Below are 25013 nucleotides of genomic sequence, written 5' to 3'. Positions count from 1 at the left end.
TGCCAGAGGCCCACATACTTCGAGTGAAGAATAGTTGGTAGCGCGTACGATAAGAGGGCGCACAGAATGCAGGAAGTTTTAGCGGAGCTCACTGCTAGTCGCTTAATGCATTGGCAAAAAAAACCTTATGTATACAAGGACATCACTAATAGCCGTATTCCTGGCGGAATCATCAGGAGATTGGAGAGATATATGCGTTGATATTTCGGCTGTACGCGTTTATCAATATGAATATCAGTAGTAAACGCAAAATTTCCTGCCGATCCAAGACGATTTTTTCAGGTTTTTTCTTAGCAGCGAGCAGTAGTTTTTACAGTTCACCAACATTCGCGGAATAAACAATGAACCATTGTCAGTCATCACTATCATACAGTGTATGTCCAATCAATAATTAAAATTCACGAAAAATACGTGTACATGCAAACGAATTCAGGTGAACAGGCATCACGCATCACGCATCATTTATGCATGCGAGCGATTTCAAGCAAATAGGAATCGCGCATCACGCACCAGTTATCCACGCAAACGCTTTCAATTTAGCAGGCATCGCGCATCACGCGTCAAGCATCACCCGTACATCAAACGATTTCAGTGTAGCACGCATCACACATCAAGGCACTAATGACCTTTGCATAATCGGCCATGAAATGTTGGTGACCGTTGTTAATGGCACGTATAGAAGTGTCTTATGCGATACATGCATCCAACACGTTTAGAACAAAATCACTTAAAAATTCTCCCCCAAAATTGTTTGTTTCTTTGTCTCGGTTTGACCTTAACCCAGTCTGACTTATTACTGCCTTTAAGGACTGCCAGCGACGCAGTCTATTCTGTGTTTTTTTATTTCCATACGACACCCCAAAAAATGTGATTTTGTCCAGCCTACCGAGCGAAGCATTTCGATGGCCGGCTGGGCTCCCTTTAAATAACAATTTCCGTTGAGCTTCGATATCAAACCTCTTGACGTCTGGCGACCTTGACCTTGACCTTCGATCACAAAGCGTATTTTAATTAACATCGTCTCCCTGACAGCTTGCCGCTGCTGCTATTGGGTCTCATGTTTGTAGCATTTGCGTTTGAGGAGGTACCGTCCCCCCAAGACGCTAGGCTGAAACCCCTCAGCTAGGGGGTTTCTCGAGTGTACGCTCGAGTTGATGAAGCTGCTTTTCATACAGATGAACAGGATGGTTGGAGACCTAAGGGTGCCGATTGTAGAGGAGTTAACGCATATTCGTTAGCCACCGCATGCCTGGGAGACCAGAGGCACTGGATTCGATTTCCGCGGTGCCCGCCCCCTTTTGTGTCCCCCCCGAAACATTTTGTGTCCCCATGTTTTTTAGCATGCCGATGCGTTTTTCGAGCGGAGTCCCGTGCGACCGTGCGCCGTGTACCCTAGACTCCGAGGACCCTCACGACGCCCGCTCGCATCCCTCCGTGGCCCCCAGGCGCCCTTCAGACGCTGTTGTGATGAGTTTTGGGTCGTCTGTTCCCTAAATCGTCCATGACCAGGTTTTCTACAGGTCGTCACACACGGTGCTAATGCACTCTGTGTGCCGCGTGACTGGGGGTTCTCCATGACCTCCTGTTTGTGTCGCCAGACGTTGCGTGGGGGGAGACGGCATGACTGGGTTCGCCGTCCGGGATCCGACCGGTCAGCTGGTGCATCCATACCAGTGGAAGAAGCAGTCCGAGTATGAGACCACGTCCGAGACTGGCGGATACTTCACCTCCTGCATCGACAACCAGTTCTCCCGCTTCGCCGGCAAGCTGGTCAACATGTATCTGACCACTTTCAGGTGCGTGTGAAGAAATCAGCGTGGTTATCGTAAGTGTGGGTGCAAAAGGTGTGCTTCTACCCCAAGCACTATGTCCATTTCACCAGATTCGCACCCCGACCTTAGCCTACCGGGAATGAATGTGGTCCGCAGTTGGAATGTGGACTACAAATTAACTGACAGAGCGGAAATAAGTAGCACCTGCAAAAACTCATCTATGGCGGTCGGCATTTTTCGACGCCCACATCTACGACTAAAAGTGTTCTAAGAGTTTCGTGCTTCCAGAAGTTTCCTTGTGATTGCAACTTTCTCTGGCATGGCCTCTTACCTGGCCGTAACGCGTTTTCCCGACGTTGGGACCTGAAATTTGGTAAAAATAGCTTGTTTTGATTACAGGTACGATGAATGGGAGAAACACTCTGAGGAACTGGAGCAGTATGACATCGTCGCTACCAATTTTACGGTAAGCCGCGCCATAAGAGGGCTTCACAGAACACTAACATTTTTTCCACTAACGTAGGACATGCCGTTGCGCTCTTATGGTGTCAGGCCTGTGTTGAGTTCGTGCTTTCTGCAGTTAGCTTTCGATACCTTAGTGATGAATTAATCTTGTTTCTTCATGTGATAAACTCATCGGGCATTTCGAGTGCATTTTGCTTTTGCCCGTCCGTATTATATTGGCCCCATCTTATCCGAAATTACTTTATGTTTGCTCTGGGTATAACTTGCTTGTGTAATTACCAGATAAGTGTCATTATAGATGCTCGTCATTCTGCACGGAGGCTTCACCTTGCGCCCTTATTAGCGAAATTGTTCAAGGTCACCTTATGCCATGGCAATGTTTAACCCGACAACGTTGTTGCCTGTCCTTGTTTCTTTTAGCTTCAAAACTTCCCCAAGTTGACATGATCTGTGCACACCTTGACCGCATCCCTCGCCCACGCTGTTTACAGAACGGTCTGGGCTTAGTGGACCACAAGGTGCAGATCTCCAAGCAGTACCTGAGCCATTCCAGGTCCCGCGCGGCCAGCGACTGGGAGCTGCTCATCTCCAACAACGCCTACGTCATGCGCTGGTCACTGATCCAGGTGGTGGTGGTCGTCGCCACCGGTTGCCTGCAGGTGTTCTTTGTGCGCAAGCTGTTCGACACGCACACTAAGCCGCGGGGACGGATATGAGCGCGGGGCAGAAATGGTGGACGGGTTAAGGGGGATCTGGGTTGGTCGTGACATCTGACGGGCGTCAAGCATGTGCTGATTTCACCTCTGGTGAATACCACTCCAGGACTTCGGTCGCACGCGATTTGCGACTTGGGGAAGCAGTCCACATCGGCGCGAGATCTGTGGTACGTGGGTGGGTAATGCAGATGTATCGTACCGATTTTATTGAGTGACTGGGGGGGGGGGGGGGGGGGTACGGTATGGAGGTGACAGAATTGAGTGCACGGCAAAGGCAGCTGCTTGAACTGCGAGATGTATTCGCGATGACTGACATTCTTTTTTAATACTGTCCAATGAAGTGTGTCATCTTTGCCGCTTGAGATAGTACTGAGGTTACTATCACTTTGTTGTGATACGAAACGCCTGTTCTCTTGTTTTCTTACAGGAGTGGGAATCTCATGCAGTCCCGAATGCAGTTGGAATAAAACATGAAATGTATTTCAGAACAACGAACTTGCTTTTCGCTCATGATTGTAATGCAGCCACACGCCTCGCGGCATGTCGACAGAAGCGGCGGCGAGCGTTGTTCAGGCTCTAAATGTCCTGAGTTGGTCACTTGCGTTCAGTACGGCTGCGTGGCGATGGATCGTTTCGTTGCAAAGTCATCTCGCAGCACTGACAAGTCGAGGAAGAGAATGGACATATTTGCTCATTTCATGTCGTGGCTGATCTATGATGTGACCTGCTTCAAGGATGCAGTGGCCAATGCGTATTGAAACATCCAGAATTCATAGGCGGTGGTCACAACGTCCAGAATCGCGGTATTCAGCGTTCATGACATCCAAAAATCGACCAATGTCCCTGGGCAGAGGGAAATCACGGCATTCAAGCGCGCAGCATCCAAAACCGTAGCACCTGAGGTTCATAACACCCAGCACTCATACCATCCAGCCTACGCGAGATCCAGGGTTCCAGATGCTGTACCAATACCTGGCAAACCGCAACCTATTGGTTTAGATATTACCCGGTAGCGGAATACCGTAGCCGAACTTGCCCCATCTGTGCCGATGGGCGATAGGGGGTAAAGATCTACCCAGTTAAACCACCGTGCGTGTACATGGACAGCGTTTTGTTTGTACACGCAAACTTCGCCGCGTCAGCACGCTCTTGGCAGCGAGCGTAATGAAGAACTCTAAACTTTGATCTCTGGGCAGTGGCATCGATGATCTCTGCGACTACTTGGCAGTAGCTGCACGGCGGTCGTGGAAGGCTCTTACTGTGTTACCTGGGCTTTTTATCGCGGGCTGTGGATATAATCATCTGCGGTGTTAATTGAAATATGTGAGGCTTTTGTAGTCCAATGAAGAAAAGGAAGAAGCAAGAGTTTTCTAGAGTCGATGCATCATATTTATTCTCTAGCAGTGATCTGAACTTCAATCTCGTCGAAATTGTCAGTTATTGGCAACAAATATCACGGGTATTCTGGGACGTCAGTTGTCAAGTGCATTTGTGAGGAGCATTGCTCATTTACGTCCGACAGTACCTTTATCCCTATTCTTCGTCAAACTGCCAGACGAAAATAGTTAGTTGCATTATTATTCCGGCTCCGTTCCATTGTCGTTTAATACTGTATCGGATATACCATATGCAACACCGTAATTCTGTAGTACAATACCAGTGTGTACCGTACATGATCCCGTGATGAACTACTCAATGGCTTTGATAAAGGCATGTTGCTGATCTATTGATATATCTGTCCCTCGTTTTTCCTGGCTATTCGACCAGGAACAAGCCTAGAAGTATTGTCTTATGCAATATGTTCTGGGGCTAAGACAAGGATGCCGCTAAAACAAACCTGACCCCCACCCTGCACCTTTGTAGAGATTTAATCCGAACCCTTTTGGATGGATAGATTTCTGAGACCCGAGCTTGCGCTAGCCAATGCTTGCGTGACTATCCCCACCAACGTTGTAGCAATGTCAAGGGTATTGTCCAGCTGCCGCGCTAGTCGGGCCAGTTTTACTTTTCGTATCGCTCCTAGGACAACAAATGACAGAAATTGTAGTACGGACAGTAAGTGCCACACCATGCGGAGCAACACACGCGGTTCTAGCCAGTATTATAAACACCCGAATTATGTTCGGTATTCCGGCTGAAGCCTAGCACCGACCACCGCGGTTACGGAGATCTGCACGCGTTCGCAGTCCCACGCCAGGACGGCGTATTGCGGAACGACTGCGTATGGACTCGGATGGATTGACATCGGCGAATAAGGTAATGGCTTTAATCTGATACATTTGTGGAGACAGCTGCGGATGGACCCATGGTCGTATCTAATACGGTCCCGTTGTGCAATAACGAACAATATTGGAGCAATGTGAGCGTCGGACAAAGCATGGACATTACGTTCTTAGTCACACGCCACGTATAGAGAAACGCGACTCGCTGTTGTAACAAAGTGACAGCTGCAACGTAGCCGCGCCGAGCAGGCTCACGGCTTCGGATCGGCAGGCCTACCTCGGTCTAATACAGTCTAACAGACCTACCTCGGTTAACAGTCTAACCCGCCCACTGTGCAGGCGGCAAACGGGCTGATCCTTGTCTGCCAGCAGCGTGATGGAAAACCCGTGCTTTGCACCGACCCCACCCAGGAAAGACGGGCATAGCGCACTACCCGTCGACGCGAAATAAACAACCTTGCAGCGACAAGCGCCCCTGAACGGATTGACGCAATAGATGCACAGACAGTCTTCCTGGCTATACTTCTTTTGGCTTCCAGCACTTTGCAATGATGCCACAACACGGCACGATCACAGGATTTATTGACTGAAGACATGAAATCGCCTGCGCGGACCGCGGCACCACTAAAGCTTCAGAGCACCCTACAAGTCGTCTGTTTACAGGAGTACGCCCTCAGACGAGCTGTCCCTGTTGACCAGAGTACGCGCTCAGATGAGCTACCCCTCGTCTCTCTCCGGCTGGTCGGTAACAAAACAGTACAAACATCGCAAAGCCTTCAGCACCGGGCTGCAAGGCTCACCAATCGGAACCGGCTGCGCGCCGTCTCACGCAATCGGCCGTGACGTCATAGACTTGCCCTAGCACGTCGTCGCCAGGTAATCCACGGATGCATTCAATGCGTCCTGCCCCTTCTCAACCGCTCAGTATGCCCAACGCAACAATCGACGGCCACGCTCTCCGCCCCCAGTAAAGTCCAAAGTCTCCGGAGAGCCCTGGACGACGGGATTCACAGCAAACGGACTTCACTGGCGCTAGACGCACGCTACCGGCCAACACGGGCACCATGTGGCGGCACGTCAGGCACGCAGGCTGGACAGATCACAGTGCCTGCTTCCAACTCGATGCCTTTCGCAGAATTATCCCGAGGCAAGCTGGCATACCCGGCTTACGTGCCGGCTGAACAACTCGAGGGGTCCTGCCGCCCTTCGCCACTAACAACGGGTCATGATGGCGATCATATTGCAGTTCCGGTTTTGTTCCAGGGATGCAAAACCCCACGCATAGCTCATGCTCATTCATGCACTCTCGCAAAGTTCAGTTTCGTCCTTGAGCACGCCGCGTGGCATACTCCTAACAACCCTTGTTGCTCTAAAGTGCGTCGATATCTCACGCACGTTTGGTTCTGGAGTGGGTCGGCACGGTTCACCCGTCACTTTTCGTCCTGCAGAGCATTGATGAACTCCTCGAGCCGCTCCTGCACCTGGCGGACCCGCTTCAGCTCCTCGGCAAGGCTGACCCGACGGCCGGTCAGCAGCGTGCGCTTCTTCTCGGCGTCCAGACTCCAGTCCTCCAGCACCTGGAATGGATCGCGCAAACTTAGGAGCCTTAATCCTACACGCGAGGATAAATTTCAGGCGCGCCACCTACATATACAGCCGCTCTAAATGCTATTCAACCGCTCTACACTCAGGTACACTGACCCTTCGACAGGCGGTGTCTCCTCCACTGTATGATACACTCGGGTACACTGACCCATCGACAGGCGGTGTCCCCTCACTGTATGATACGCCTCAGGTACACTGGCCCGTCGACAGGCGGTATTTCCCCAACTGCATGTTGCACTCCGGCACACTGACCCCCGACAGGCGGTGCCCGCCCCCAACTCACCTCCTTGATCCGCTTCTCCAGCCGGCGCGCCTCGCGGTTGATGATCTGCTGACGGAGCGTGTTGGCCGTGGTGCGCATCATCTGCTGGATCCGCCAGAAGAGCACTACGTCATTGCAGTCGCACTCCTGCTCGGCCACGTCCTGGTGGTAGAGCCAGAACGCCTTGCGACAGTCGTAGGCGCGCGCCAGGGCCTTGCGCAGGAAGAAGCGCCGGTAGACGGGCCGCCACGTGTCCCGGATCAGCTCGTTGTCCACCTCCAGACCCGAGCTCGTCTTGACATTGTTGCGGATGGCCATGATCTCGTCGTAGCCCAGCTGGGGCGGGTGCTCCTGGGGCAGACGATCCAAACATCATAGTCTCAGTGAATCACTGACATGAACAGCACATTATCCAGCCGATTCAAAAGCACCGTCACTGGAAAAACCCGCACAACAGCACACAGATGCGCCGTAATCTTCGCAACTAAGCTGCCTGCCCAAATTTTAAACCCATAATGCCCGATTTCTTTTGCCAATGCAGTTGTAGCGTTATCTGTGTGTGTGGCTTACGTAGTCGGCGTGCAGAGCCTTATCGAGCTCGGTGCGGACGGCCGCCCTCCGGACGTGCTCGCTGGTAGCGGAGCGCCAGTGCAGCCAGCGCTCCCAGACGCCCGGGCCCGTCATCTCGCGCAGCATCTGCTCTGTCGTCTGGGGAACGGAGCACGCACTGACACACCGACGCAGCGCGCTGCCAGTACCAGGGTGCGGCCATTCCGCCGCTGACCGATCTGATCAAATCCGTCGCTCATCCTGCCACCGACCACACAGAGGCCACACCAGCATCGAGGGGCAGCTCAACCAAGTGTGTTGCACCGGACCTTAACACGTCTGACACGTCAAGCTGGGGCAGCTGACGTCCCACCAGGGTCCAGTACACTTGCACGACACACAAACCACGTCACATCTTCTGGCCCGAAATACTAACCGACACTCTCACAAATAAGCGCAGGTGAATCGCGCTGGTACACGACGGCTGTATACCGCGGGCGCCATACAAAGCGTCGTCTGTTGCTGCCTTAACCGGTAGCAGCAGGCAACGACGGCATCCAGCCACTGTTCAGAGCTGAGCACCGGCCGGCGGGCGTCGCCCGGACCGCCGCTGTGGCGCCGCGCACCTGCAGCCTGTCCTTGATGCTCTCCTCGAGGAACTGCACGGCGGCGTCCCAGTGCCGCTTGTCGTGCACGGCCCGGTCCTCCAGCGCGTTCAGCTGGATGACGCGCAGCAGCTCGACGGCGCGCTGTTCCCAGTCGTGGTCGTGCAGCGCCTGCTCCACCGCCGCGCGCTTCACCGGGTCGAACAGGCTGTCGTGGTCTCGCCGCCGCTCGGAGCGAGACATGAAGCGCCTGAGGGTGCGCGCTGGGTTACAAACCAGGCCCACCGCAAACATAGTGGGTGAAAAATTACGCAGTTTGTGTTAACCGCTTGTTTTCTTTTCATTGCATCATTTCGCTTGCATTATTTCACGTGTACTCTTGACTTCTGAAGATCCATTACTGCATACAAACGTCTTAAATTTCGGCCCAATGAACCAGACGAATGACCAGTACTTGGTGCCCTTCCGCTGGTGACTATAAGGTGCCAATACTTGCTGTCCTTACGCCGGTGACGTAAGGTGCCAGTAGTTGGGCGTCCTTACGCCGGCGACGAAAGGTGCCAGTACTTGGCGATGGTCTTTACACCGGTGACGAAAGGTGCGCCAGTTTTGCCGACGAGTCGGCTATCAGCACCACAAGAAAGGGAAAAAGGCATAATCGGCACGACTATCAATGCCGGGTAGCACGCACTTGAACTCCTCCTCGAGAGTCTCCCAGCCGACCTCGACGCAGCGTCTCGGCAGGCTGTCGTCCGCCCACTGCTTCAGCTTGATGTCCACCGTGGTATTGAAGGTACCTGAGGCCAGGTATTACACGTTAAAAGATGAGCATCGCTGCGATCCGATGCACATGACGGATTCCAGTCGGGTGGCAGTGATCTTGTGGTGTAACTGTCACACCAGATGATCTCCCGTGGTGGATGCCAGTCAGGTCGCAGTGACCATTTGGTGTAACTGCCGCACCAGGGGATGATCTCTGGCGGCGAAAGAGTACCAGTGATTGCACTAAGTCAGTGTTCAGCCGACAGGCAGTAGCAGTGTGTCCGCAGCGCGGAGTAATGCTGGCTCTGACCTCAGGACCCTCACTGTCAGCCGGCTGCTTACGGACCGGACCTGGGCAGCTGGGTCACGTTACCCCCAACAGGACTGGTATAAACTAAATGTCAGGGCTAGGAGATGGACGGGAGTGGGACGAAATCCACCGGCGGGGCGCCCGCCGCCGTGTGCACGTCGCAACGCTACGCCATTGGCAGACTGGTGTCGACTCCGGCCAGCTTGTCTTGGCCGCCTGACCATACAGGCTCTCATAGAAATGATTGGGGATTATTGCCTCACCAACTGCCAGGGCCATTGCGAGACAGATGCCTGTATTAGGCATCATGTGAGATGCAGTGATGGAGTGGCAGGGGCTGGAACCAAAGGCCGACAGGTCCAGAGCCGAACACTCGAACCCCCCCCCCCCCCCCCCCCCCCCAGCTCTCTGGCGTACTCAACTGGCTTCAGTATGACCAACTGGCTTCCGTATGACTTAGTGGCTACCGTTTGTCAAACGGTAGCCGTTAACTGGCTACCGCTTTTGGCATGGGTAGCTCCTCGGACTGCGGTGAGGACGTCAAATGGTAACAACTCGTCCGCTTCAGCTTTGGCAACTTCAGTACCACCGAAAACCTAATGCAGCAGCTCTATCTCTGACCTGCATTGCCGCTCTGCGCAGCCGGCAAGTAGATCTTCTCGAACACGTAGGACACCATCTTCTCCCACAGTCGCTTGTTGAGCGCCTCCTCCCACTGTTTGGGCGACACCATCGAGAGGTTGACCACCTCGTCAAGGATCTCGCCACGCGCCTTCTCGAACAGCTCGTCCCGGTCCAGCTCACGCAGCCTGTGAACGGCCCAGGAGTGCCACCGTCAGAACCCAGGGTTCCCAGACTCACGCAGCCTGTGAGCGGCCCGGGAGTGCCACCGTCAGAACCCAGGGTTCCCAGACTCACGCAGCCTGTGAACGGCCCGGGAGTGTCGCCGTGAGAACCCAGGGTTCCCAGCCTCACGCAGCCTGTGAACGGCCCGGGAGTGTCGCCGTCAGAACCCGGGGTTCCCGGACTTATGCAGCCTGTGAACGGCCCGGGAGTGCCACCGTCAGAACCCAGGGTTCCCAGCCTCACGCAGCCTGTGAACGGCCCGGGAGTGCCACCGTCAAAACCCAGGGTTCCCAGACTCACGCAGCCTGTGAACGGCGCGGGAGCGCCGCCGTGAGAACCCAGGGCTCCCAGACACTGCTGCAGCACCGTCGCGCCAACAGAAACACAGCCTCAGAGGTGTCCGATCACTCACGTACACCGGCAACTGACAGGACGGGCCGGACGGGACTAGACGGTTCCACACACCGGACACCGGGCAGCGAGCGTCCCGGCAGACCGGCACGGACTGAGCCACACGCACGTACGCACACACGCACGCATGCACGCACGCACGCACACACTCACACACACCCGCACCCACACCCACACCCACACACACACACAGCAGATTGCTGGCACTTGACCAGCAGGCTAGCACCAAGGCTACCAGGCATTGGTACCAAGCGAATGCAGTGGAAATAAGATGAGATCTTTTTGCCACGCTAACGTCAAAACCTGCGCGGTTGTCGGTCGTCGCCGTCAGCACATTCAGCGTCAGCCTGACGTCCAGAACCCACTAACGTCGGGGTCCAGGGCCGCACCACCAGACGGCCACGTGCCGGCGCGTCTCACCCGGGAAAGTTGTTTTTCCACTCAGCCTCGAGATTGAAGCGAGTGGCCTTGAAGGCGTCCGCCTGCTGCTCCACCGTCTCCCGCACCATCTTCCAGAAGCACTCGGAGACGGCCATGCTGAGGTTGCGTGTGGTACACTGGCAGAGTTCATCACTCCCGACCTGCGTTCAAATCGGTCACAACGACGTCAGCAACGGCATGCACGCCGCGTGGGTCACCTGCCTCTATTCAGGTCAGCAGAGTCCGATGGTCAGGCCTGTTACAACGACCACGTGAACATCACACAGGTGGACGGTAATTGGCACCTAACATGATGTCGTACACGGCACAGTGCCGTCGACAGGTGACCATGGATCACGACTCGCGCAAACGCACAAATTACATTGACACAACATCATGTGTCTCAGCAATCCATGTCTGCAGTCGAACGTCATATACTGGGTCAAACATGGATTAAATCACTGCCCTTGAACACTCAAATCAGTTGGCAACGACAGGGCCATGAAAGTTAATGTACACAAACAGATGACGCGCAGTAAGGCGGGTGGTTTGTTTACAACTGAACTGGCAGCCATCAGCTATAATATATGCTGCACTACATACCGCATTGGGTGAGTATATTACAGACGACATGGAAACGCCCAGCCGCCACTCGATATATGCACTTTCAACAGAACAGGAAGGCATCATGCCCTGACCGGAAGAGCGAAGACTTCTGGAAAAACTGCTCCTCGTAGTTCCTGATCTCGTCGATGCTGTCGTCACTGCTGCCGCGCCCAGTGACAACGGCGAAGTAGCCGAGCGCTTTCATCGGAAACAGCTTGCCCGAGAGGATCTTCCGTATCTGGGGAAACGGGAGACGGTCACCGCGTGGGAAGGGCTGCGGCGGGACAAAACAGACAGCGCTGCCAGCCGGAAACGCGGCGCAACCTAGACCATTGTGCGATGGCACGGACGGCTGCCGGTGGTCGGCCGGACGAGGAGCACCATCCAGTTAAAAGTAGAACAGGCCCCCAGGGGAGATTTTATGATGCTTTAGACACGCGTGACTGGGAACAGCCGTCCTTGGTACACAACATATAGAACAAGACACACGTGACCGAGGATAGCCGTCAGGCCTGGTGCACAGCATATAGAACAAGGCACACGTGACCGAGGATAGCCGTCAGGCCTGGTGCACAGCATATAGAGCAAGACACACGTGACCGAGGATAGCCGTCAGGCCTGGTGCACAGCATATAGAGCAAGACACACGTGACCGAGGATAGCCGTCAGGCCTGGTGCACAGCATATAGAGCAAGACACACGTGACCGAGGATAGCCGTCAGGCCTGGTGCACAGCATATAGAGCAAGACACATGTGACCGAGGGTAGCCGTCAGACCTGGTGCACAGCATATGAGCAAGACACGTGACCGAGGGATAGCCGTCAGACCTGGTGCACAGCATATAGAACAAGGCACATGTGACCGACGATAGCCGTCAGACCTGGTGCACAGCATATAGAACAAGGCACATGTGACCAAGGGCAACAGTCAGACCTGATACACGACATATAGAGCAATGTACACGTCACCGCGGACAGCCGTCAGACCTGGCGCACAGCATATAGAACAAGGCACACGTGACCGACGATAGCCGTCAGACCTGGCGCACAGCATATAGAGCAAGACGGAAGCGAAGTCCCATGGGATGAGTACGTAATATGGAGTCCGTTGGATAAACGACGTCGTAGAGGGGTGTTTGGTGAGTAAAACCACGGGAAAACCGTACGTGACTTACTGAAGCCATTGCAAACGAGCATGTTATGATGCTATTTCACTATAGCATTTCCTCACGGCTGGGTTACTTACTCGGTCCGGGTTGGCTAAATTCTGCTCAGCCAAATCCACCTTCGTCAGCACAAAAATCGTTCGCTTGCCAGTCGGGTCCATTTTTGAAACTAGCTCTGAGGAAAAACAAATGTTATTCAGTACATAATCCATTTTGGTGAGGGATACACGGATATGCCTACATTGCTCCACCCTAAAATGTTTTCGTTTATAACTATCCACAGACTTCCGCACGCAAACATTCTAATGGCAGATTTTGCCATTGGATGGCAGAACCTGCCATTGGAATCACACACAATTATTGACATCAAGACGATAGTTAGTTCGTTCGGCGATAGACGATCGTTCGATAGTTCGCACACCCACTGCACGTGCACCATTAAGCAGATACAATCGAGTTTTACGTAGTCTTTTACAAAGCAGATTAAGCACTGATTAACGAACCGCTGTCGATGAGCACTTGGACACACACCCAAGTAGCCACCGCAACGTGTCAAGCGGGCGGTATCATCGCCGGACGACCCCATACCAGTGTCAGATGGGCCCCACCACACCCTGCGCCGCAGCATACCCGTAACGGTGCTCCGTTCGCCGGGCGACCCCATACCAGTGCCAGATGGGCCCCACCACACCCTGCGCCGCAGCATACCCGTAACGTTGCTCCGTTCGCCAGACGACCCTATACTAGTGTTAGATGGGCTCCACCATACCCTGCCCTGCAGCATACCCGTAACGTTGCTCCGTTCGCCGGGCGACCCCATACCAGTGCCAGATGGGCCCCACCACACCCTGCGCCGCAGCATACCCGTAACGTTGCTCCGTTCGCCAGACGACCCTATACTAGTGTTAGATGGGCTCCACCATACCCTGCCCTGCAGCATACCCGTAACGTTGCTCCGTTCGCTGGGCGACCCCATACCAGCGTCAGATGGGCTCCATCATACCCTGCGCCGCAGCATACCCGTAGCGTTGCTCCGTTCGCCAGACGACCCTATACTAGTGTTAGATGGGCCCCACCACACCCTGCCCTGCAGCATGCCCGTAGCGTTGCTCCGTTCGCCGGGCGACCCCATACCAGAGTCAGATGGGCCCCACCATACCCTGCGCCGCAGCATACCCGTAACGTTGCTCCGTTCGGCGTCAATGCTGCCGTCCTGTATGCAGAGGATGATGGCGTTGGGGTTGGCCATATGGTTCTCGGACATGGCGCTGATGGCCTGGCGCGTGTCCACGGCCATCTCCACCGTCTCGGTGCTGATGACGCCCGGCAGGTCCACCAGCACCATGCGCGGCAGGCCCGGGCCGCGCACCGTCATCGAAATCACCTCCTGGCTCACCGTCTTGCCGCCGCGCACCGAGTTCAGCATGCGCAGCTCCACCTGCCGGCGGTGCCCGGAGCGCGGTTTGAGGACGCCCGCTGAGTGGCGGTGTGCATTACACGCTTTGGTGCCGCCACTGCAGGCGAACTGAACAGGACGACGGGCCTTCCAAAGGCGAAGGAACAAAATCCATACGTTGTCTCGACTTTTCAAAACTTCGCGCGCGCCACCCACCAAAAGCGGGCATCCAATTGAAAACGTAAAAAGCTTCCACATTCATTGATCTGATCAAGTAATTCAAAGCTATACCTCTTTTCTGAGATCCCTGAGGTCAGTCTCGTTGGACAGATCAAACTCGCGGCTGGAGTCCTTGAACTGGGCAATGTGGTATGGGCCCTCCGAGAGGGTCACCTTGACCGGGGCGCGGGTCATCATTTCGCCGGCACCGCTGTGGGGCAAACAACGCTCGTCACACGATAGTCATCTGGTTCGGACCATCTGTCATCCTCCCAACTGCACCACCGTAAAGCAGCAAACCTCATGACAGTTCATATTTTACAAACCGACACATATTGTACCACACAGGCGAGCCTGACTACAGAACGACAGCAGAAAAGGGAACTAACTTGGAATGCTGGCGTATAGACATGTTTCTGTTCCAATTCACCTGAAGTATTATAGCTAATCGGCACATTGTAGGATGGTCGTGGTATACACGATCATCTAAAGGATGGATATATTACTAGGGCAAAATTATCACATCATCCGAGAGATCGTCATATCTCCACTGTCCTACGACTGAAATATTCGTTTCACGAAAGCATAAAAAATTTCGCCTGGAGGGGATTCATAATACCGACAAAGTCGGTACCATATCGATTGCTCCCAGCCGCGCCACGATGTGCCCAGCCACATTGCTTACTGTTCTGTGAGATAGTGAGCTGAGGCCATGCGTTTTTCGCACGCCAATATTCACCATAGCATCCACCTAACGTGTAGGCCTCGTTACTCCAGCTAGCATCTTTCTCGAGATGGTCGATGGCGTCAATGGCGATCACTGCTCATGACCGCCATTTCGCAAAAATACGACACTGTCGAGTTAACAGCTAAAATAATTGTGCGCGTTAATGCAGGATGAGCGAGCAAGCGAGCGAGCCACCCTTAGCTCGGCTCTCCAGGCACTTGCTAAGAAAACGTCAAAAAAAGAACCTGTAAACGCGTCCACAATTTTATCTTTAGGTATAATAACAGCGTATGGGGACTTTGCCTCTCACCGACCGCCAGGGTTGTTCCGAGACGCGTACCTTTATGAGGTATTATGTGGATGCGGTGGCCGCGTGATCGGAGCCGAGCCCTAGACCGACAGGTCCAGAGGCCAGCGACATAACCAATGTAGCATTGTCGCCCAATTTTCTTAAAAAAGCGTACCATTTTACGTGATTGGTTAAACGGCTGATGGCTGACTTTGGTTTTCGTTGTCCTGGTGTCCAATGAATGTCGATTGATTACGAGGAGCGATTTCCCAGTCACGGCTGACACATACGAATCGGCACCACATGCCAGCTCCTCATCGATCTGACGCATCACGAATCCTCATCGATTTGACACACCATGGAAGTCTTGTCGCAAAAGACTGCTATTCTAGGAATCATCTCCAGGACGAATGTATTTTGCGTTTTGAAAGTATTTTGTTATAAAATTGCATCTGCATTTTGTTATTCAAGTTGCATTTTGAATGTAACGTATTCCAGGCCGCAAAAAGATCAGATGACGTCAGAGGAAAAGACAGACCGTGCCGAGCATTCCGGCACGTCATGCTTCCGCCACCAAATTCTGTTATTGACATGGAACTGCGCGATCGGGTGGTAGGGGTCAGGGCTCACACAAGCACTGCTTAGCTCTGAGCTACGATTCCAGAAATCCATGCATCCAAACGGTTTGAATTAGATCTTTAAAAGTCCACCCACGAGAAAGTACTAGTGCGTGTCATCATTTCGAGAGCAAATGCTTTACGGGGGGCATACCGGCATGCGACCATACCGAAAACGGAGTACTAGGAAAAGATCCGCACGCGAGTATTCATCACAAAAACGGGAATCTTAACGGATGAAGGTGCTAATAACCAGGCGAGTTACATCACCTCCAAGAGGGATGTCTACCAGGAACAATCCCGGTGCGTTCGATCATCTCCAGGATGGAGACCTTACCGGGGGAATATTCTGGCGCGTGCTATCATCTCGAGGACGGACGTCTTGCCGGAGCTCTGATCACCCACTACCACCACCCGCGGCAGGTGGTCCTGCGTGCTGTATGACGAGTCGTAGTCGTTCAGCTCGTCCAGCACCTCGCTATACATGTCAATCAATGACTTCTGCCAACGAAACCGAGAGGCGTTTGATTTGTCGGCCTACGGAAAAAAACAAGCCAACGCGCAGAAAAGGCGCTCGCTTTTCAACAAACACGATTAAGATTTTGCGCAAAGGAATAACCAGTCATAGGGAAGGAGCATGGAAGATAAATACCAGTGGCCATCGCGGGAAACGACGCAAGACATGATACTGACGCTGAGATTATTCCGCCGATCCAACATATGATCCTTACTGACATCAAAATATCAAATATCAAACTACAAAAATGACGATTAAAATTCGATGATAACTCGGCCACAGGACTGAACGGCATCTCCGCGAGGGCAGAGATGACAACGTCCCCTTTTCCCCCCTCCCCCGCCCCCCCCCCCAATTGTGGGCACGCTGGCAACGCCGCTGCGCACCTTGATTTTCCTCTGCACCACCGTCTCGTTCCCGCGCAGCAGCAGACGCTTGCGCAGCTCCTTGTTGTCGCGTTCGACCTTTTCGAGCTCGCGCTGATATTTAAGCTGCACATCCGCCAGCTCCTGCTGCAGCGAGTCCAGCTTCTGCTGCATCGTCACTGCAGGCAGCAGCAAGCTCAGAGTCACGGCGTGACTGGGACCAGGGTTAACAGGCGAGCGACACGCTCGGGGTCGCCGGGCGGTGTGCACGGGGTCTCTAAGCTTCAGTCTCGGGGTCAAAGGCAACTGGGTGAAAGGAGTAGTTCCTGTAGTATATAGAAAGGTATAGTCCCTGGGGCACAGTGATCCCATCCGGCGCAGCCCAGCCTGTTGTGTGTTGTCCCACTCCCTGGCCTGGTCTCCGTCGCGCCGGCGCGGCGCCGTACCGTTCTGCTTCGTGTCGTCTCCAGAGGTGGTGGTGGGCCGTGTGAAGGCGAACGCGGCGGCCGGCGCGGCCTCCATCGGGTCACCATCACCGGGGTCTGCCGGCACGCGGCCGGAGCGTCAGGCGCGCCATACGACGCCGCGCAGCACCGAAACCGGCGCACCGCCGCGCAGCAAGGTCTCCACCAAAGCATCACAAGACACGAACAGAGCACAACTTATATGCCTGGACGATGAATGGTGACCCGAGAACTCGGCAAAAGCCAACATAGGAATGAAATGGAGAACGAGTGAATTACAATATGATGGAGCACAATACTAGGACATTAACAGTTCAAGTACAGAAAGGAGGTATGGAAATAAATAGAAGAGAGCTATATGTCTCAATTAAAATACGTCCCAGACCATGAAATGATACGACGTAAGAGCATCTACAGTTTGCATTTAACTGCAAGCAACTGGCACTGCAATGCCAATACATTACTCAGATACACCATTTGGTAGAAAGGTTTGATTCCACACACCTGTTTGAAATGGTCCAAGGCCAAGGAAACGCAAACCTAAAAGCAAAACAGGAGTATAAACGGGACAGAACAACAAACTTAGAAAACGATGTTCTGTCAAATGTACAGATCGTGAGGTTTGCGTCGAAAACATCATGTATCATTACTCGTGTCATCGCCAGCACGTGGGAGAATCAGCGTCCATTGCCCTGCACCAGCAGCCACCCACAGTACAAGCCCCCAACAGAAGAAGTGTGGAGACACATGACACGACCGTGTTCTACGACAGGTGCTCGCATTCTGGAGCCAGTGATCTCATACTACAAAAGGGTCGGCCGGCGTCAAATAAGCGGGTCGGGCGGCAGCCAAATGCATACGCAGCAGCGGCAAGCTGATAAAATATACACAACAAACTATGTTGTTCTCTACCGAGTGTCCCGGTGCATCCAGCAGCTTTGCATGCCAGCGAGGCAATCAATATATGATTGCCTGGGAGTTCACGTCTCAGCGTCTGCCAGAGCCGTTTCGAGACGGGATGTCTTTACTGGGCACCAGATAGGATGTGGTAGTGGTGTGGCCCGGACCGCAATTAAAGACCGAGAAGTGCAGAGGGAGCATCCTAACCACTGCATCACCCCTGATCCCGAGTCAGTCTCCCAAGGCACAACTGTTGCGGTGTTGACTTTATAATTGGTGGCTCTTTCAGGACTGTGAGTCGTTTTTTTCAACTATCAAGAGCCATGTATGCTGGAGCGCACATGCAGCGTGTAAAGGACATGGAAAGGCAGCTGGGCGCATGAGGCAGGGGGACGAAACCAAGCGCGGCTTCGGCTTCGCAAATCAGGGGACTTCCTCAAATAGTTTCGAGTTCGGCTTCGGCTTTGTGTAATCTTGATCAACCACCTTCGGCTTCGGCTTGGAATTCGAACGATATCTGAGTCATGGCTTTGGCTTTGGCTTCATGCGAAACTGAACTACGAGTTTTCCTTTATCAGCCATTGTTTTACACTGCAGCTACGACTTTAATTCGCGGAAACGATCTTGCCCGACATGTCACTATAATATACCGCACCTCAGGGCCAATTTACGCCTGGCAGCAGCTGCACTATCTGTCCAAAACACCGTGTACATATCAACACAAAGGAGAGAGGTGATAACCCAACATTATCTTCCGTCCGTAATGTTAACACCTCTCCCAATCACTACACCAAACCCCCGCCATCTTGTCTGATCGCAGTTTTAGTGGACGCGAAAATGGTGTCGATTTCACAACATGACGTTGTACACCTAACACTGCTTTGGCGTCGGTCTCGCGATATTGAAATGATGGCGTTGACTTCAGCTTCGCGTTCCCTAAGTCCGAAGCCGCTGAGTGCGGCCTCGGCTCTGTGCGTCCACAGTTTGAAGCCAGTGGCGTTGGATTCGAGTCCACATTTTAAAATACGAGGCTGCTGGCTTCCGCTTCAAATTTGCAGCGGCAAACTTCAAAGCCATCGGCTTCGGCTCCCGCTTCATCTCACTGCCTAGGCTCTTCAGCTCACTCTTGTAGCTTCGGCGTTGGATTCGTTGTCGAGGCCAGAGGCCCCGTCCCCACGCCTGATACACATACGGTACTGTTCGGTATAGCGATGCGTCGTGTCTATGTTTTTGTAAGATGATGCACACGCCAGTGATCTCTGATCGTGTCTATCGTGGCGCGCAAGTGACAAGCTGCGAACATTTCGGCAGCTTCGCCAGCGAACGTGTTTCGGAGAGTTTGAAATTACAGTGGGAATTTCCACGGTCGACACCTCAAGACGGCTTATTATGCTCTCTAATGCACGTATTCGTGAAAACCCCTTGGAGGATCCGAGTAAAAGGGCCTCAAAATAGCAAAGAGCAAGCGGCGGTGGCAGTTATTACAGCCAACAGGCAAGGTCGCGGAGGGGGTTGGGGTGGCGGTTGGGGGGCGAGACCTGGGTCGCCGGACGGTGCACCCTCCGAAGCCTTGATAGCGTCGTCCAGCCGCTGCTGGAACCATTCGCGGAAGTCGGTCATCTTGTCTCCATACAGCTCCTTTGTCTTCGGATCTGCCGGCCACATTGCCAGTTGACATTTCAGCATTCAGGATGACAAGCGGAGCCCTGCATGGATTAACGTACTTTGGGATTTAGCTGAATATCTTTGTGCCGAGTCCAGGCTATGCAGAGTCGAGCAAGAGAATGTGTGACGTGGCGACGCAGCTTGACATTATTTTTAGCTAGAAGCGCACTTTTCGTCCTCCGATTTCCGCATTGGCCACACAACTCAATGTAAGATCACTCGTATAGAAATTTGGCGCTCTCGGGTGGTGTGATAAATACCGGAAAACGCTTCATCACCTATCCAACCCGAGTCAGGGCCAAATCGAGCATTGTTTATATAATTCACATCACATGACCTTCTAAGCATAGCGCGCAGCTTACCGAATTCGATGGCAGAAAACGAATCCCTGAACTTATCCTTGAACGTGATCATCTTGCCCCTGAATGCGTCGACCGATTCATTCGAAGGCAGAATATTGTTCAACCAGCCCACATCTGGAAGACCCTTCTTAAAGTCTTCATAAGACTGCGGAAGGATACACCTTTATGTGAATATGCTTGGACACTGCGAAACGCGTCATGGACTACCAGCACCTGCACGCCGACCATTACGAACGAGGTATGTGCGGGCAATCACGACGTGTGAATGAAGATTCCCTCTTCCCCAGGCCCTTCCCCTGCCGGTACATCTTAACATCACCTTCAAAATAAGCAGCTAACGAAGGATATCATCTGCAAGCCGGACATATCTGACATTAAACGGTGACGGGTAATGATAATATATGCACTCGGATGAACGCAGAGACAGTACAGCTCCCGCCAGCCAGTGCTCTTTCATGATCAACCACTTCTGCTTCCTTCCTCACAGCGCTATTTTCCGAGTTCTGACGTTGACCCAGTCCTCCCTGGACCAGCTGTTACGTACCTTCTGGATGGAGTAGCCGCCGGCCAGAGTGCCGCCGAGGAGCAGATAGCGGATCTTGAGCGCGCCACGGACGATCCGCGCCAGGAGCATGATGATGTCGCGTGCGCCGACGGGCGCGGCCAACAGCGCAGACCAGAGGAGCAGCCGCTGCCGGCAACAAAGGATACAGGGTGAGGCGGGCCAGCGGCAGGGCGCGGGGCGCGGACGCTGGCTGGGGTACAGTGTGTGGGGGCGGTGTCAAATACCTGACATGCCCAGTGAGATAGGGAAGTGCAAGGGTAGGTAAGACACATATGCGCACAGACACACACATACATTATACACGGGCATGCACGCACCAAGAGATAAGCTGGATAACGTTTCGATCGGAACACCTTGCTTCCTTAAAATCTAACCGGCTTATCCCGCAGCCTGTGGTTTGGTCAGTGTATCTTTACCGGTTGGCGCTATTTCTAACGCCCGCGAAAATGGTAAAAGGTTTATCGGGGAGTGTATTTCAAAGTCACCTTGGCATTCATAACGTCATAATAACGTCATTCAAATCCAACCATTCAATGAGCGGTGCGGCGGTCAATGCCATAAAAATATAATTGTTGAGGCGTTCATATCTGGCGTTCGTGAGCACCATTTCCAATATAATGGCCGCCAATTGACCCTCAATCAATGTGCAAGGTATGATGAAATAATCAAACCATGCCGCACTCAGGAGTATATTTACTCAACAGAGAAGTGAGCTGTCTAGAGCAGTCATTTCCATTCAAAAAGTATACCAAAAGTTGCAATTGAGCTTGTTTCATCATGTATCATGCTTGATTGAATGCCTTCATATGCAAAACACTCCCTTTGAAGTGGGTATGCCACCTTTTGTGTACCCAATTGGCACCTGGGCAAGTGGATAAACATTCACAAGCACAAACACAGACTTTGACAACAGTCACAAGCACAGATGACTCAAAGCTTCCCTGATAGCATTTTAGCAACAGGACCAGAGAGGAAATGCTCAAAGGCATGAAAAAACTGTGATACCAGACTTTTGGCCAAGGTAGCAGAAATTGGGTTGCATAAAATCCAGCCAGCTGGTTTAGGAGCCTGCTGGATGACCTTGGTCAAGTGACATTTTTCCCATAACCACCTTGGAAAGACTGGTCTCTGGAAAAGTGCTTCATTGTGGGCTAGGATGATCAGCTCTGGACTTATTGGCCTTGGCTCTGAGCCCCTACCATGCCACCACAGCATGACACATACCTCCCAAGGCATCTGTCCTGAACAGGTCCTTGTTGCCAGTGAGACATAATCCAGCAATCATTATCATTAATCAACTTAGGGCCTGAGGCAAGATGAACTATATATATATAGGCAAGGCAAGATTAATTATACAGGCAAGGCAAGATAAATGATACCATTTACTAATATGCTGCAAAGTTACAAAAGACTGAAATTGCTGCAGCCTAAGACTGCTAATTACCCTGTTCAAACAAGAATGCACTATATAAAAAGTCTGTCAACCATTAGTGGACCAATAACATCTGCCCCAAGCTATGAGCCAACAACCCGCATACCTGATAACTCCTAAGCATATGTGTGAACACAAAAAAAACAAAAATCAGAATTGCAACTTGCTACATACCCTACCAGTGCCTGCTTCAACACAACCCACATAATGTTTGTAATGCCAGCACGTCTTGACCCTACCCGTCAGATCCTGAAAACTATATGGACAGTACTTAGCACTTAATAGACTGCAACAAAGCAAGGATTGTGTACATGTAGTAACCTCCCAGCCCACATCCATTGAAATTCAGTGACACCAATGGTGCTCTTGTCAATTGAGCCCCATTTTACAGCTTGGGTGGTTTCCAAGCCTACAAATAACATTATATACATCATGAAATGGTGATTCATATGTGTGTATTTATTGACCAGCTTAGTACAAATCCCTGCAGGTGCGAAGCACTATCAATTTACTGGTATGGAACAGCTATGGGCAACAACGACACGTGCTATCTATTACCGTGACTTTGATTATTTCAATGTAATTCGCTTTTAACGGCCAAAACTTGCACCATGGAAGGTGGTGCATAACATCTTTACATGAGCACAAAACACCTGTTATGCATGTAATGCACATGCACACACAGGTGAAGGCACATGTCAAAGACCAGTCTTGCCTATGGTGATGGCATTACTGTGCTTAATGGAACATGCTTCTTGCTTTATTATGTTCTCTGCATTTGTTCAAACCCCAAATAAGTGCATTCCAAAATACATGCAAAAAGCAATTTGCTGGTCCACAGAAACCTAGAATGTCTAACCTATAACCTAATCAGACTCAAGAAATCAATACCAGTATCCATCTCTGAGGTTAAAAAGCATAACAAAGTTCACAAAGAGTACATGCTTTTGCAGAGCCACAGCAGCCCTAATGTTGAGTCGCCCTACCTACCAATGTCGGGATCACCCCTATCATATGCAATTTGGCTCCCAATAACCCATTTGCTGTCTGAAATAATTTGAGCCAAAAATGTTGCAAAAGGAAAAATTAAAAAAGTTAACATTATTTCAGTGTCTCTCAGCTAAAAACAGACAGGTGTTCATATTTTGTTGCACAAAGGTCACTATATTTTACTTTAAAATGAAGAACAAACATCCTATTTCTGATTAACATGAGTCTAAGGGCATTATCCTATAGATGATGTTTGCTGCCATATTCTTCCAGCCTTGTTTATAACAAAAGTTATGTATCTCTCTCTGCTGTGCAGATCACTTATCAGGACTGCATAAAAAAGAAAGTGTGCATATTTTGCGACTGGACCTGACAACCTGGACCTGGACCTGAACCTCTGGCACCAAACCAACGGCACAAATTAAGCCATCCTCAAGCCAGTTTATTACGCAGCCAATTTCCAGCCTGCATGCCGCATCTGACTTCCCACCTCAAGCCTAGCAATAACAAAAGTGTGCAAAATGAGCTTTAGCTCCATGCATCTCAGCTATGGTATTTGTGTTTTCTTAACATTAGATATGTGTAAGTACTGTAACTGAGAGGAAGCTACCACCTCAAGTTGTTTAAACATTTAATAATGTCCACTATGTCTTACTGATAAAGATATATTGTTTAGTGGCAAAGAGAGTATGCTAAAAAATTATGCAGATGTGGAACTTTCCCAGATGAGAGCATCATAAATGGTGCAAAATGACCATGATTCATCCCCCTCCCCCAAACAAATATGTCCTAATTTGTAAGTTTTAGCATGGGAAGTCCTCTGCACAGCAGCATCACCATAAAGCGTCAAAATAAAAGGAATACACCACTCCTTTAAACGAACATATACATCAAACGTCCTGTTTATAGAAAACATCGTTAATTACAAGAGAACAGCGATTTTCTTCTTGCAATGCCAATCTGGAATACTATGGACTAATGGTATGAAGAACAGGAACAATACTCACGCTCTTTAAGCAGCCGTTAAAGATAGTTCTTACAACGATAATAAATCATAACTGCGCGAAAATCACATAAACAGTGCCGACCGTTCAGCCGGTGCCGCCTACCGCAAACGCACGCGTCTCGGAATCGAGAATGAATGTAACGTGAACGTGCGGCTGAGGCAAGGCCCCATAACAACTATGTCCTGAGGTAACGTCTCTCAAGTAATTAATGACGTAACTGAAATATCGAATGAAGAAGTTACAAGTTATGCAGCCCGGTGCAAAATCGTGACGTCACTGAAAGACCAGAGAAGTTGATGACAAGCAGGGGCATACCCAGACGAGGGGGACGGTCATTGCCCCCCCCCCCCCACAGTGGTTCCCGAATGTCTCCATAGGCCCCGAAAGGGCCCATGGCTGGCTGAATAGATGCAATTTTTTACACAAAATGCAACAAAATTGGACGTCTTTGGGCTTCCAAGCAACTGACAACAGTTGCGGGCGAAGTGAAGGGACCAGGAGAAGACAAAAAAAAATTATTCACGGATTGAAAAGGTGGTGATTCAGAGATTTTAAGACTCACTACGCTGTTCCAGAGGACCAACACTGATTCCGGAGCCGTTTATCTCCTTGCAGAACCAATCCGAAAGTTAAGGAGCCTAAGTTACAATGCCCTTTATTTCTTTGCATTTGTCAGCCACATTGATCTTGGGTTCTTCTCGCTTGGTGGCGCAGATGGGGGATATAGGGGAGGCGTGCTTCCTTTTACGCGTTTTAGAGGTCCAATTTTGAGACGGTGATT

General features: G+C 51.7%; 2 protein-coding genes across 2 annotated transcripts; one reads left to right on the top strand and one right to left on the bottom strand.

Annotated features, from left to right (window-relative positions):
• Positions 1 to 1613: 1613 nt before the first annotated feature.
• On the top strand, positions 1614 to 3184 carry LOC119109727 (uncharacterized). Its single transcript, XM_037233470.1, has 3 exons — positions 1614 to 1796; positions 2172 to 2238; positions 2729 to 3184. Exons 1-3 carry the CDS (start codon positions 1621 to 1623, stop codon positions 2951 to 2953), a joined length of 468 nt encoding a protein of 155 aa, XP_037089365.1. The 5' UTR covers positions 1614 to 1620; the 3' UTR covers positions 2954 to 3184.
• A 2555-nt stretch (positions 3185 to 5739) lies between these two features.
• On the bottom strand, positions 5740 to 24362 carry LOC119110427 (dynamin-like 120 kDa protein, mitochondrial). The gene is made up of 19 exons (XM_037234252.1): positions 24233 to 24362; positions 20783 to 20929; positions 20239 to 20383; positions 19750 to 19863; positions 17816 to 17851; positions 17294 to 17389; positions 16869 to 17026; positions 16303 to 16466; positions 14405 to 14543; positions 13894 to 14155; positions 12798 to 12892; positions 11644 to 11789; positions 10946 to 11098; positions 9890 to 10077; positions 8888 to 8993; positions 8218 to 8446; positions 7613 to 7750; positions 7064 to 7393; positions 5740 to 6752 (listed from the first exon to the last, which is right to left on the bottom strand). Exons 2-19 carry the CDS (start codon positions 20870 to 20872, stop codon positions 6606 to 6608), a joined length of 2736 nt encoding a protein of 911 aa, XP_037090147.1. The 5' UTR covers positions 20873 to 20929; positions 24233 to 24362; the 3' UTR covers positions 5740 to 6605.
• Positions 24363 to 25013: the final 651 nt, after the last annotated feature.

This window comes from Pollicipes pollicipes, unplaced genomic scaffold (genome assembly GCF_011947565.3).
Source record: "Pollicipes pollicipes isolate AB1234 unplaced genomic scaffold, Ppol_2.1 Scaffold_7231;HRSCAF=8579_pilon_pilon_pilon, whole genome shotgun sequence".
Classification (NCBI taxonomy): Eukaryota; Metazoa; Arthropoda; class Thecostraca; order Pollicipedomorpha; family Pollicipedidae; genus Pollicipes; species Pollicipes pollicipes.
Note: the sequence above shows the minus strand (reverse complement) of the source record. Positions and strands in the feature narration are given on the sequence as shown.

What these genes read in the sequence shown, in the direction of transcription:
- LOC119110427 (XM_037234252.1), bottom strand. Translation starts at nt 20,872, where the DNA reads ATGCTCCTGGCGCGGATCGTCCGTGGCGCGCTCAAGATCCGCTATCTG. An exon ending in TCAGGGATCTCAGAAAAGAG is followed by an intron (nt 14,156 to 14,404) that starts GTATAGCTTTGA and finishes CACCGCCGGCAG; the next exon opens with GTGGAGCTGCGCATGCTGAA. An exon ending in TGGAGAAGCGGATCAAGGAG is followed by an intron (nt 6,753 to 7,063) that starts GTGAGTTGGGGG and finishes GATCCATTCCAG; the next exon opens with GTGCTGGAGGACTGGAGTCT.
- LOC119109727 (XM_037233470.1), top strand. Translation starts at nt 1,621, where the DNA reads ATGACTGGGTTCGCCGTCCGGGATCCGACCGGTCAGCTGGTGCATCCA. An exon ending in ATGTATCTGACCACTTTCAG is followed by an intron (nt 1,797 to 2,171) that starts GTGCGTGTGAAG and finishes TTTTGATTACAG; the next exon opens with GTACGATGAATGGGAGAAAC. An exon ending in TCGTCGCTACCAATTTTACG is followed by an intron (nt 2,239 to 2,728) that starts GTAAGCCGCGCC and finishes CGCTGTTTACAG; the next exon opens with AACGGTCTGGGCTTAGTGGA.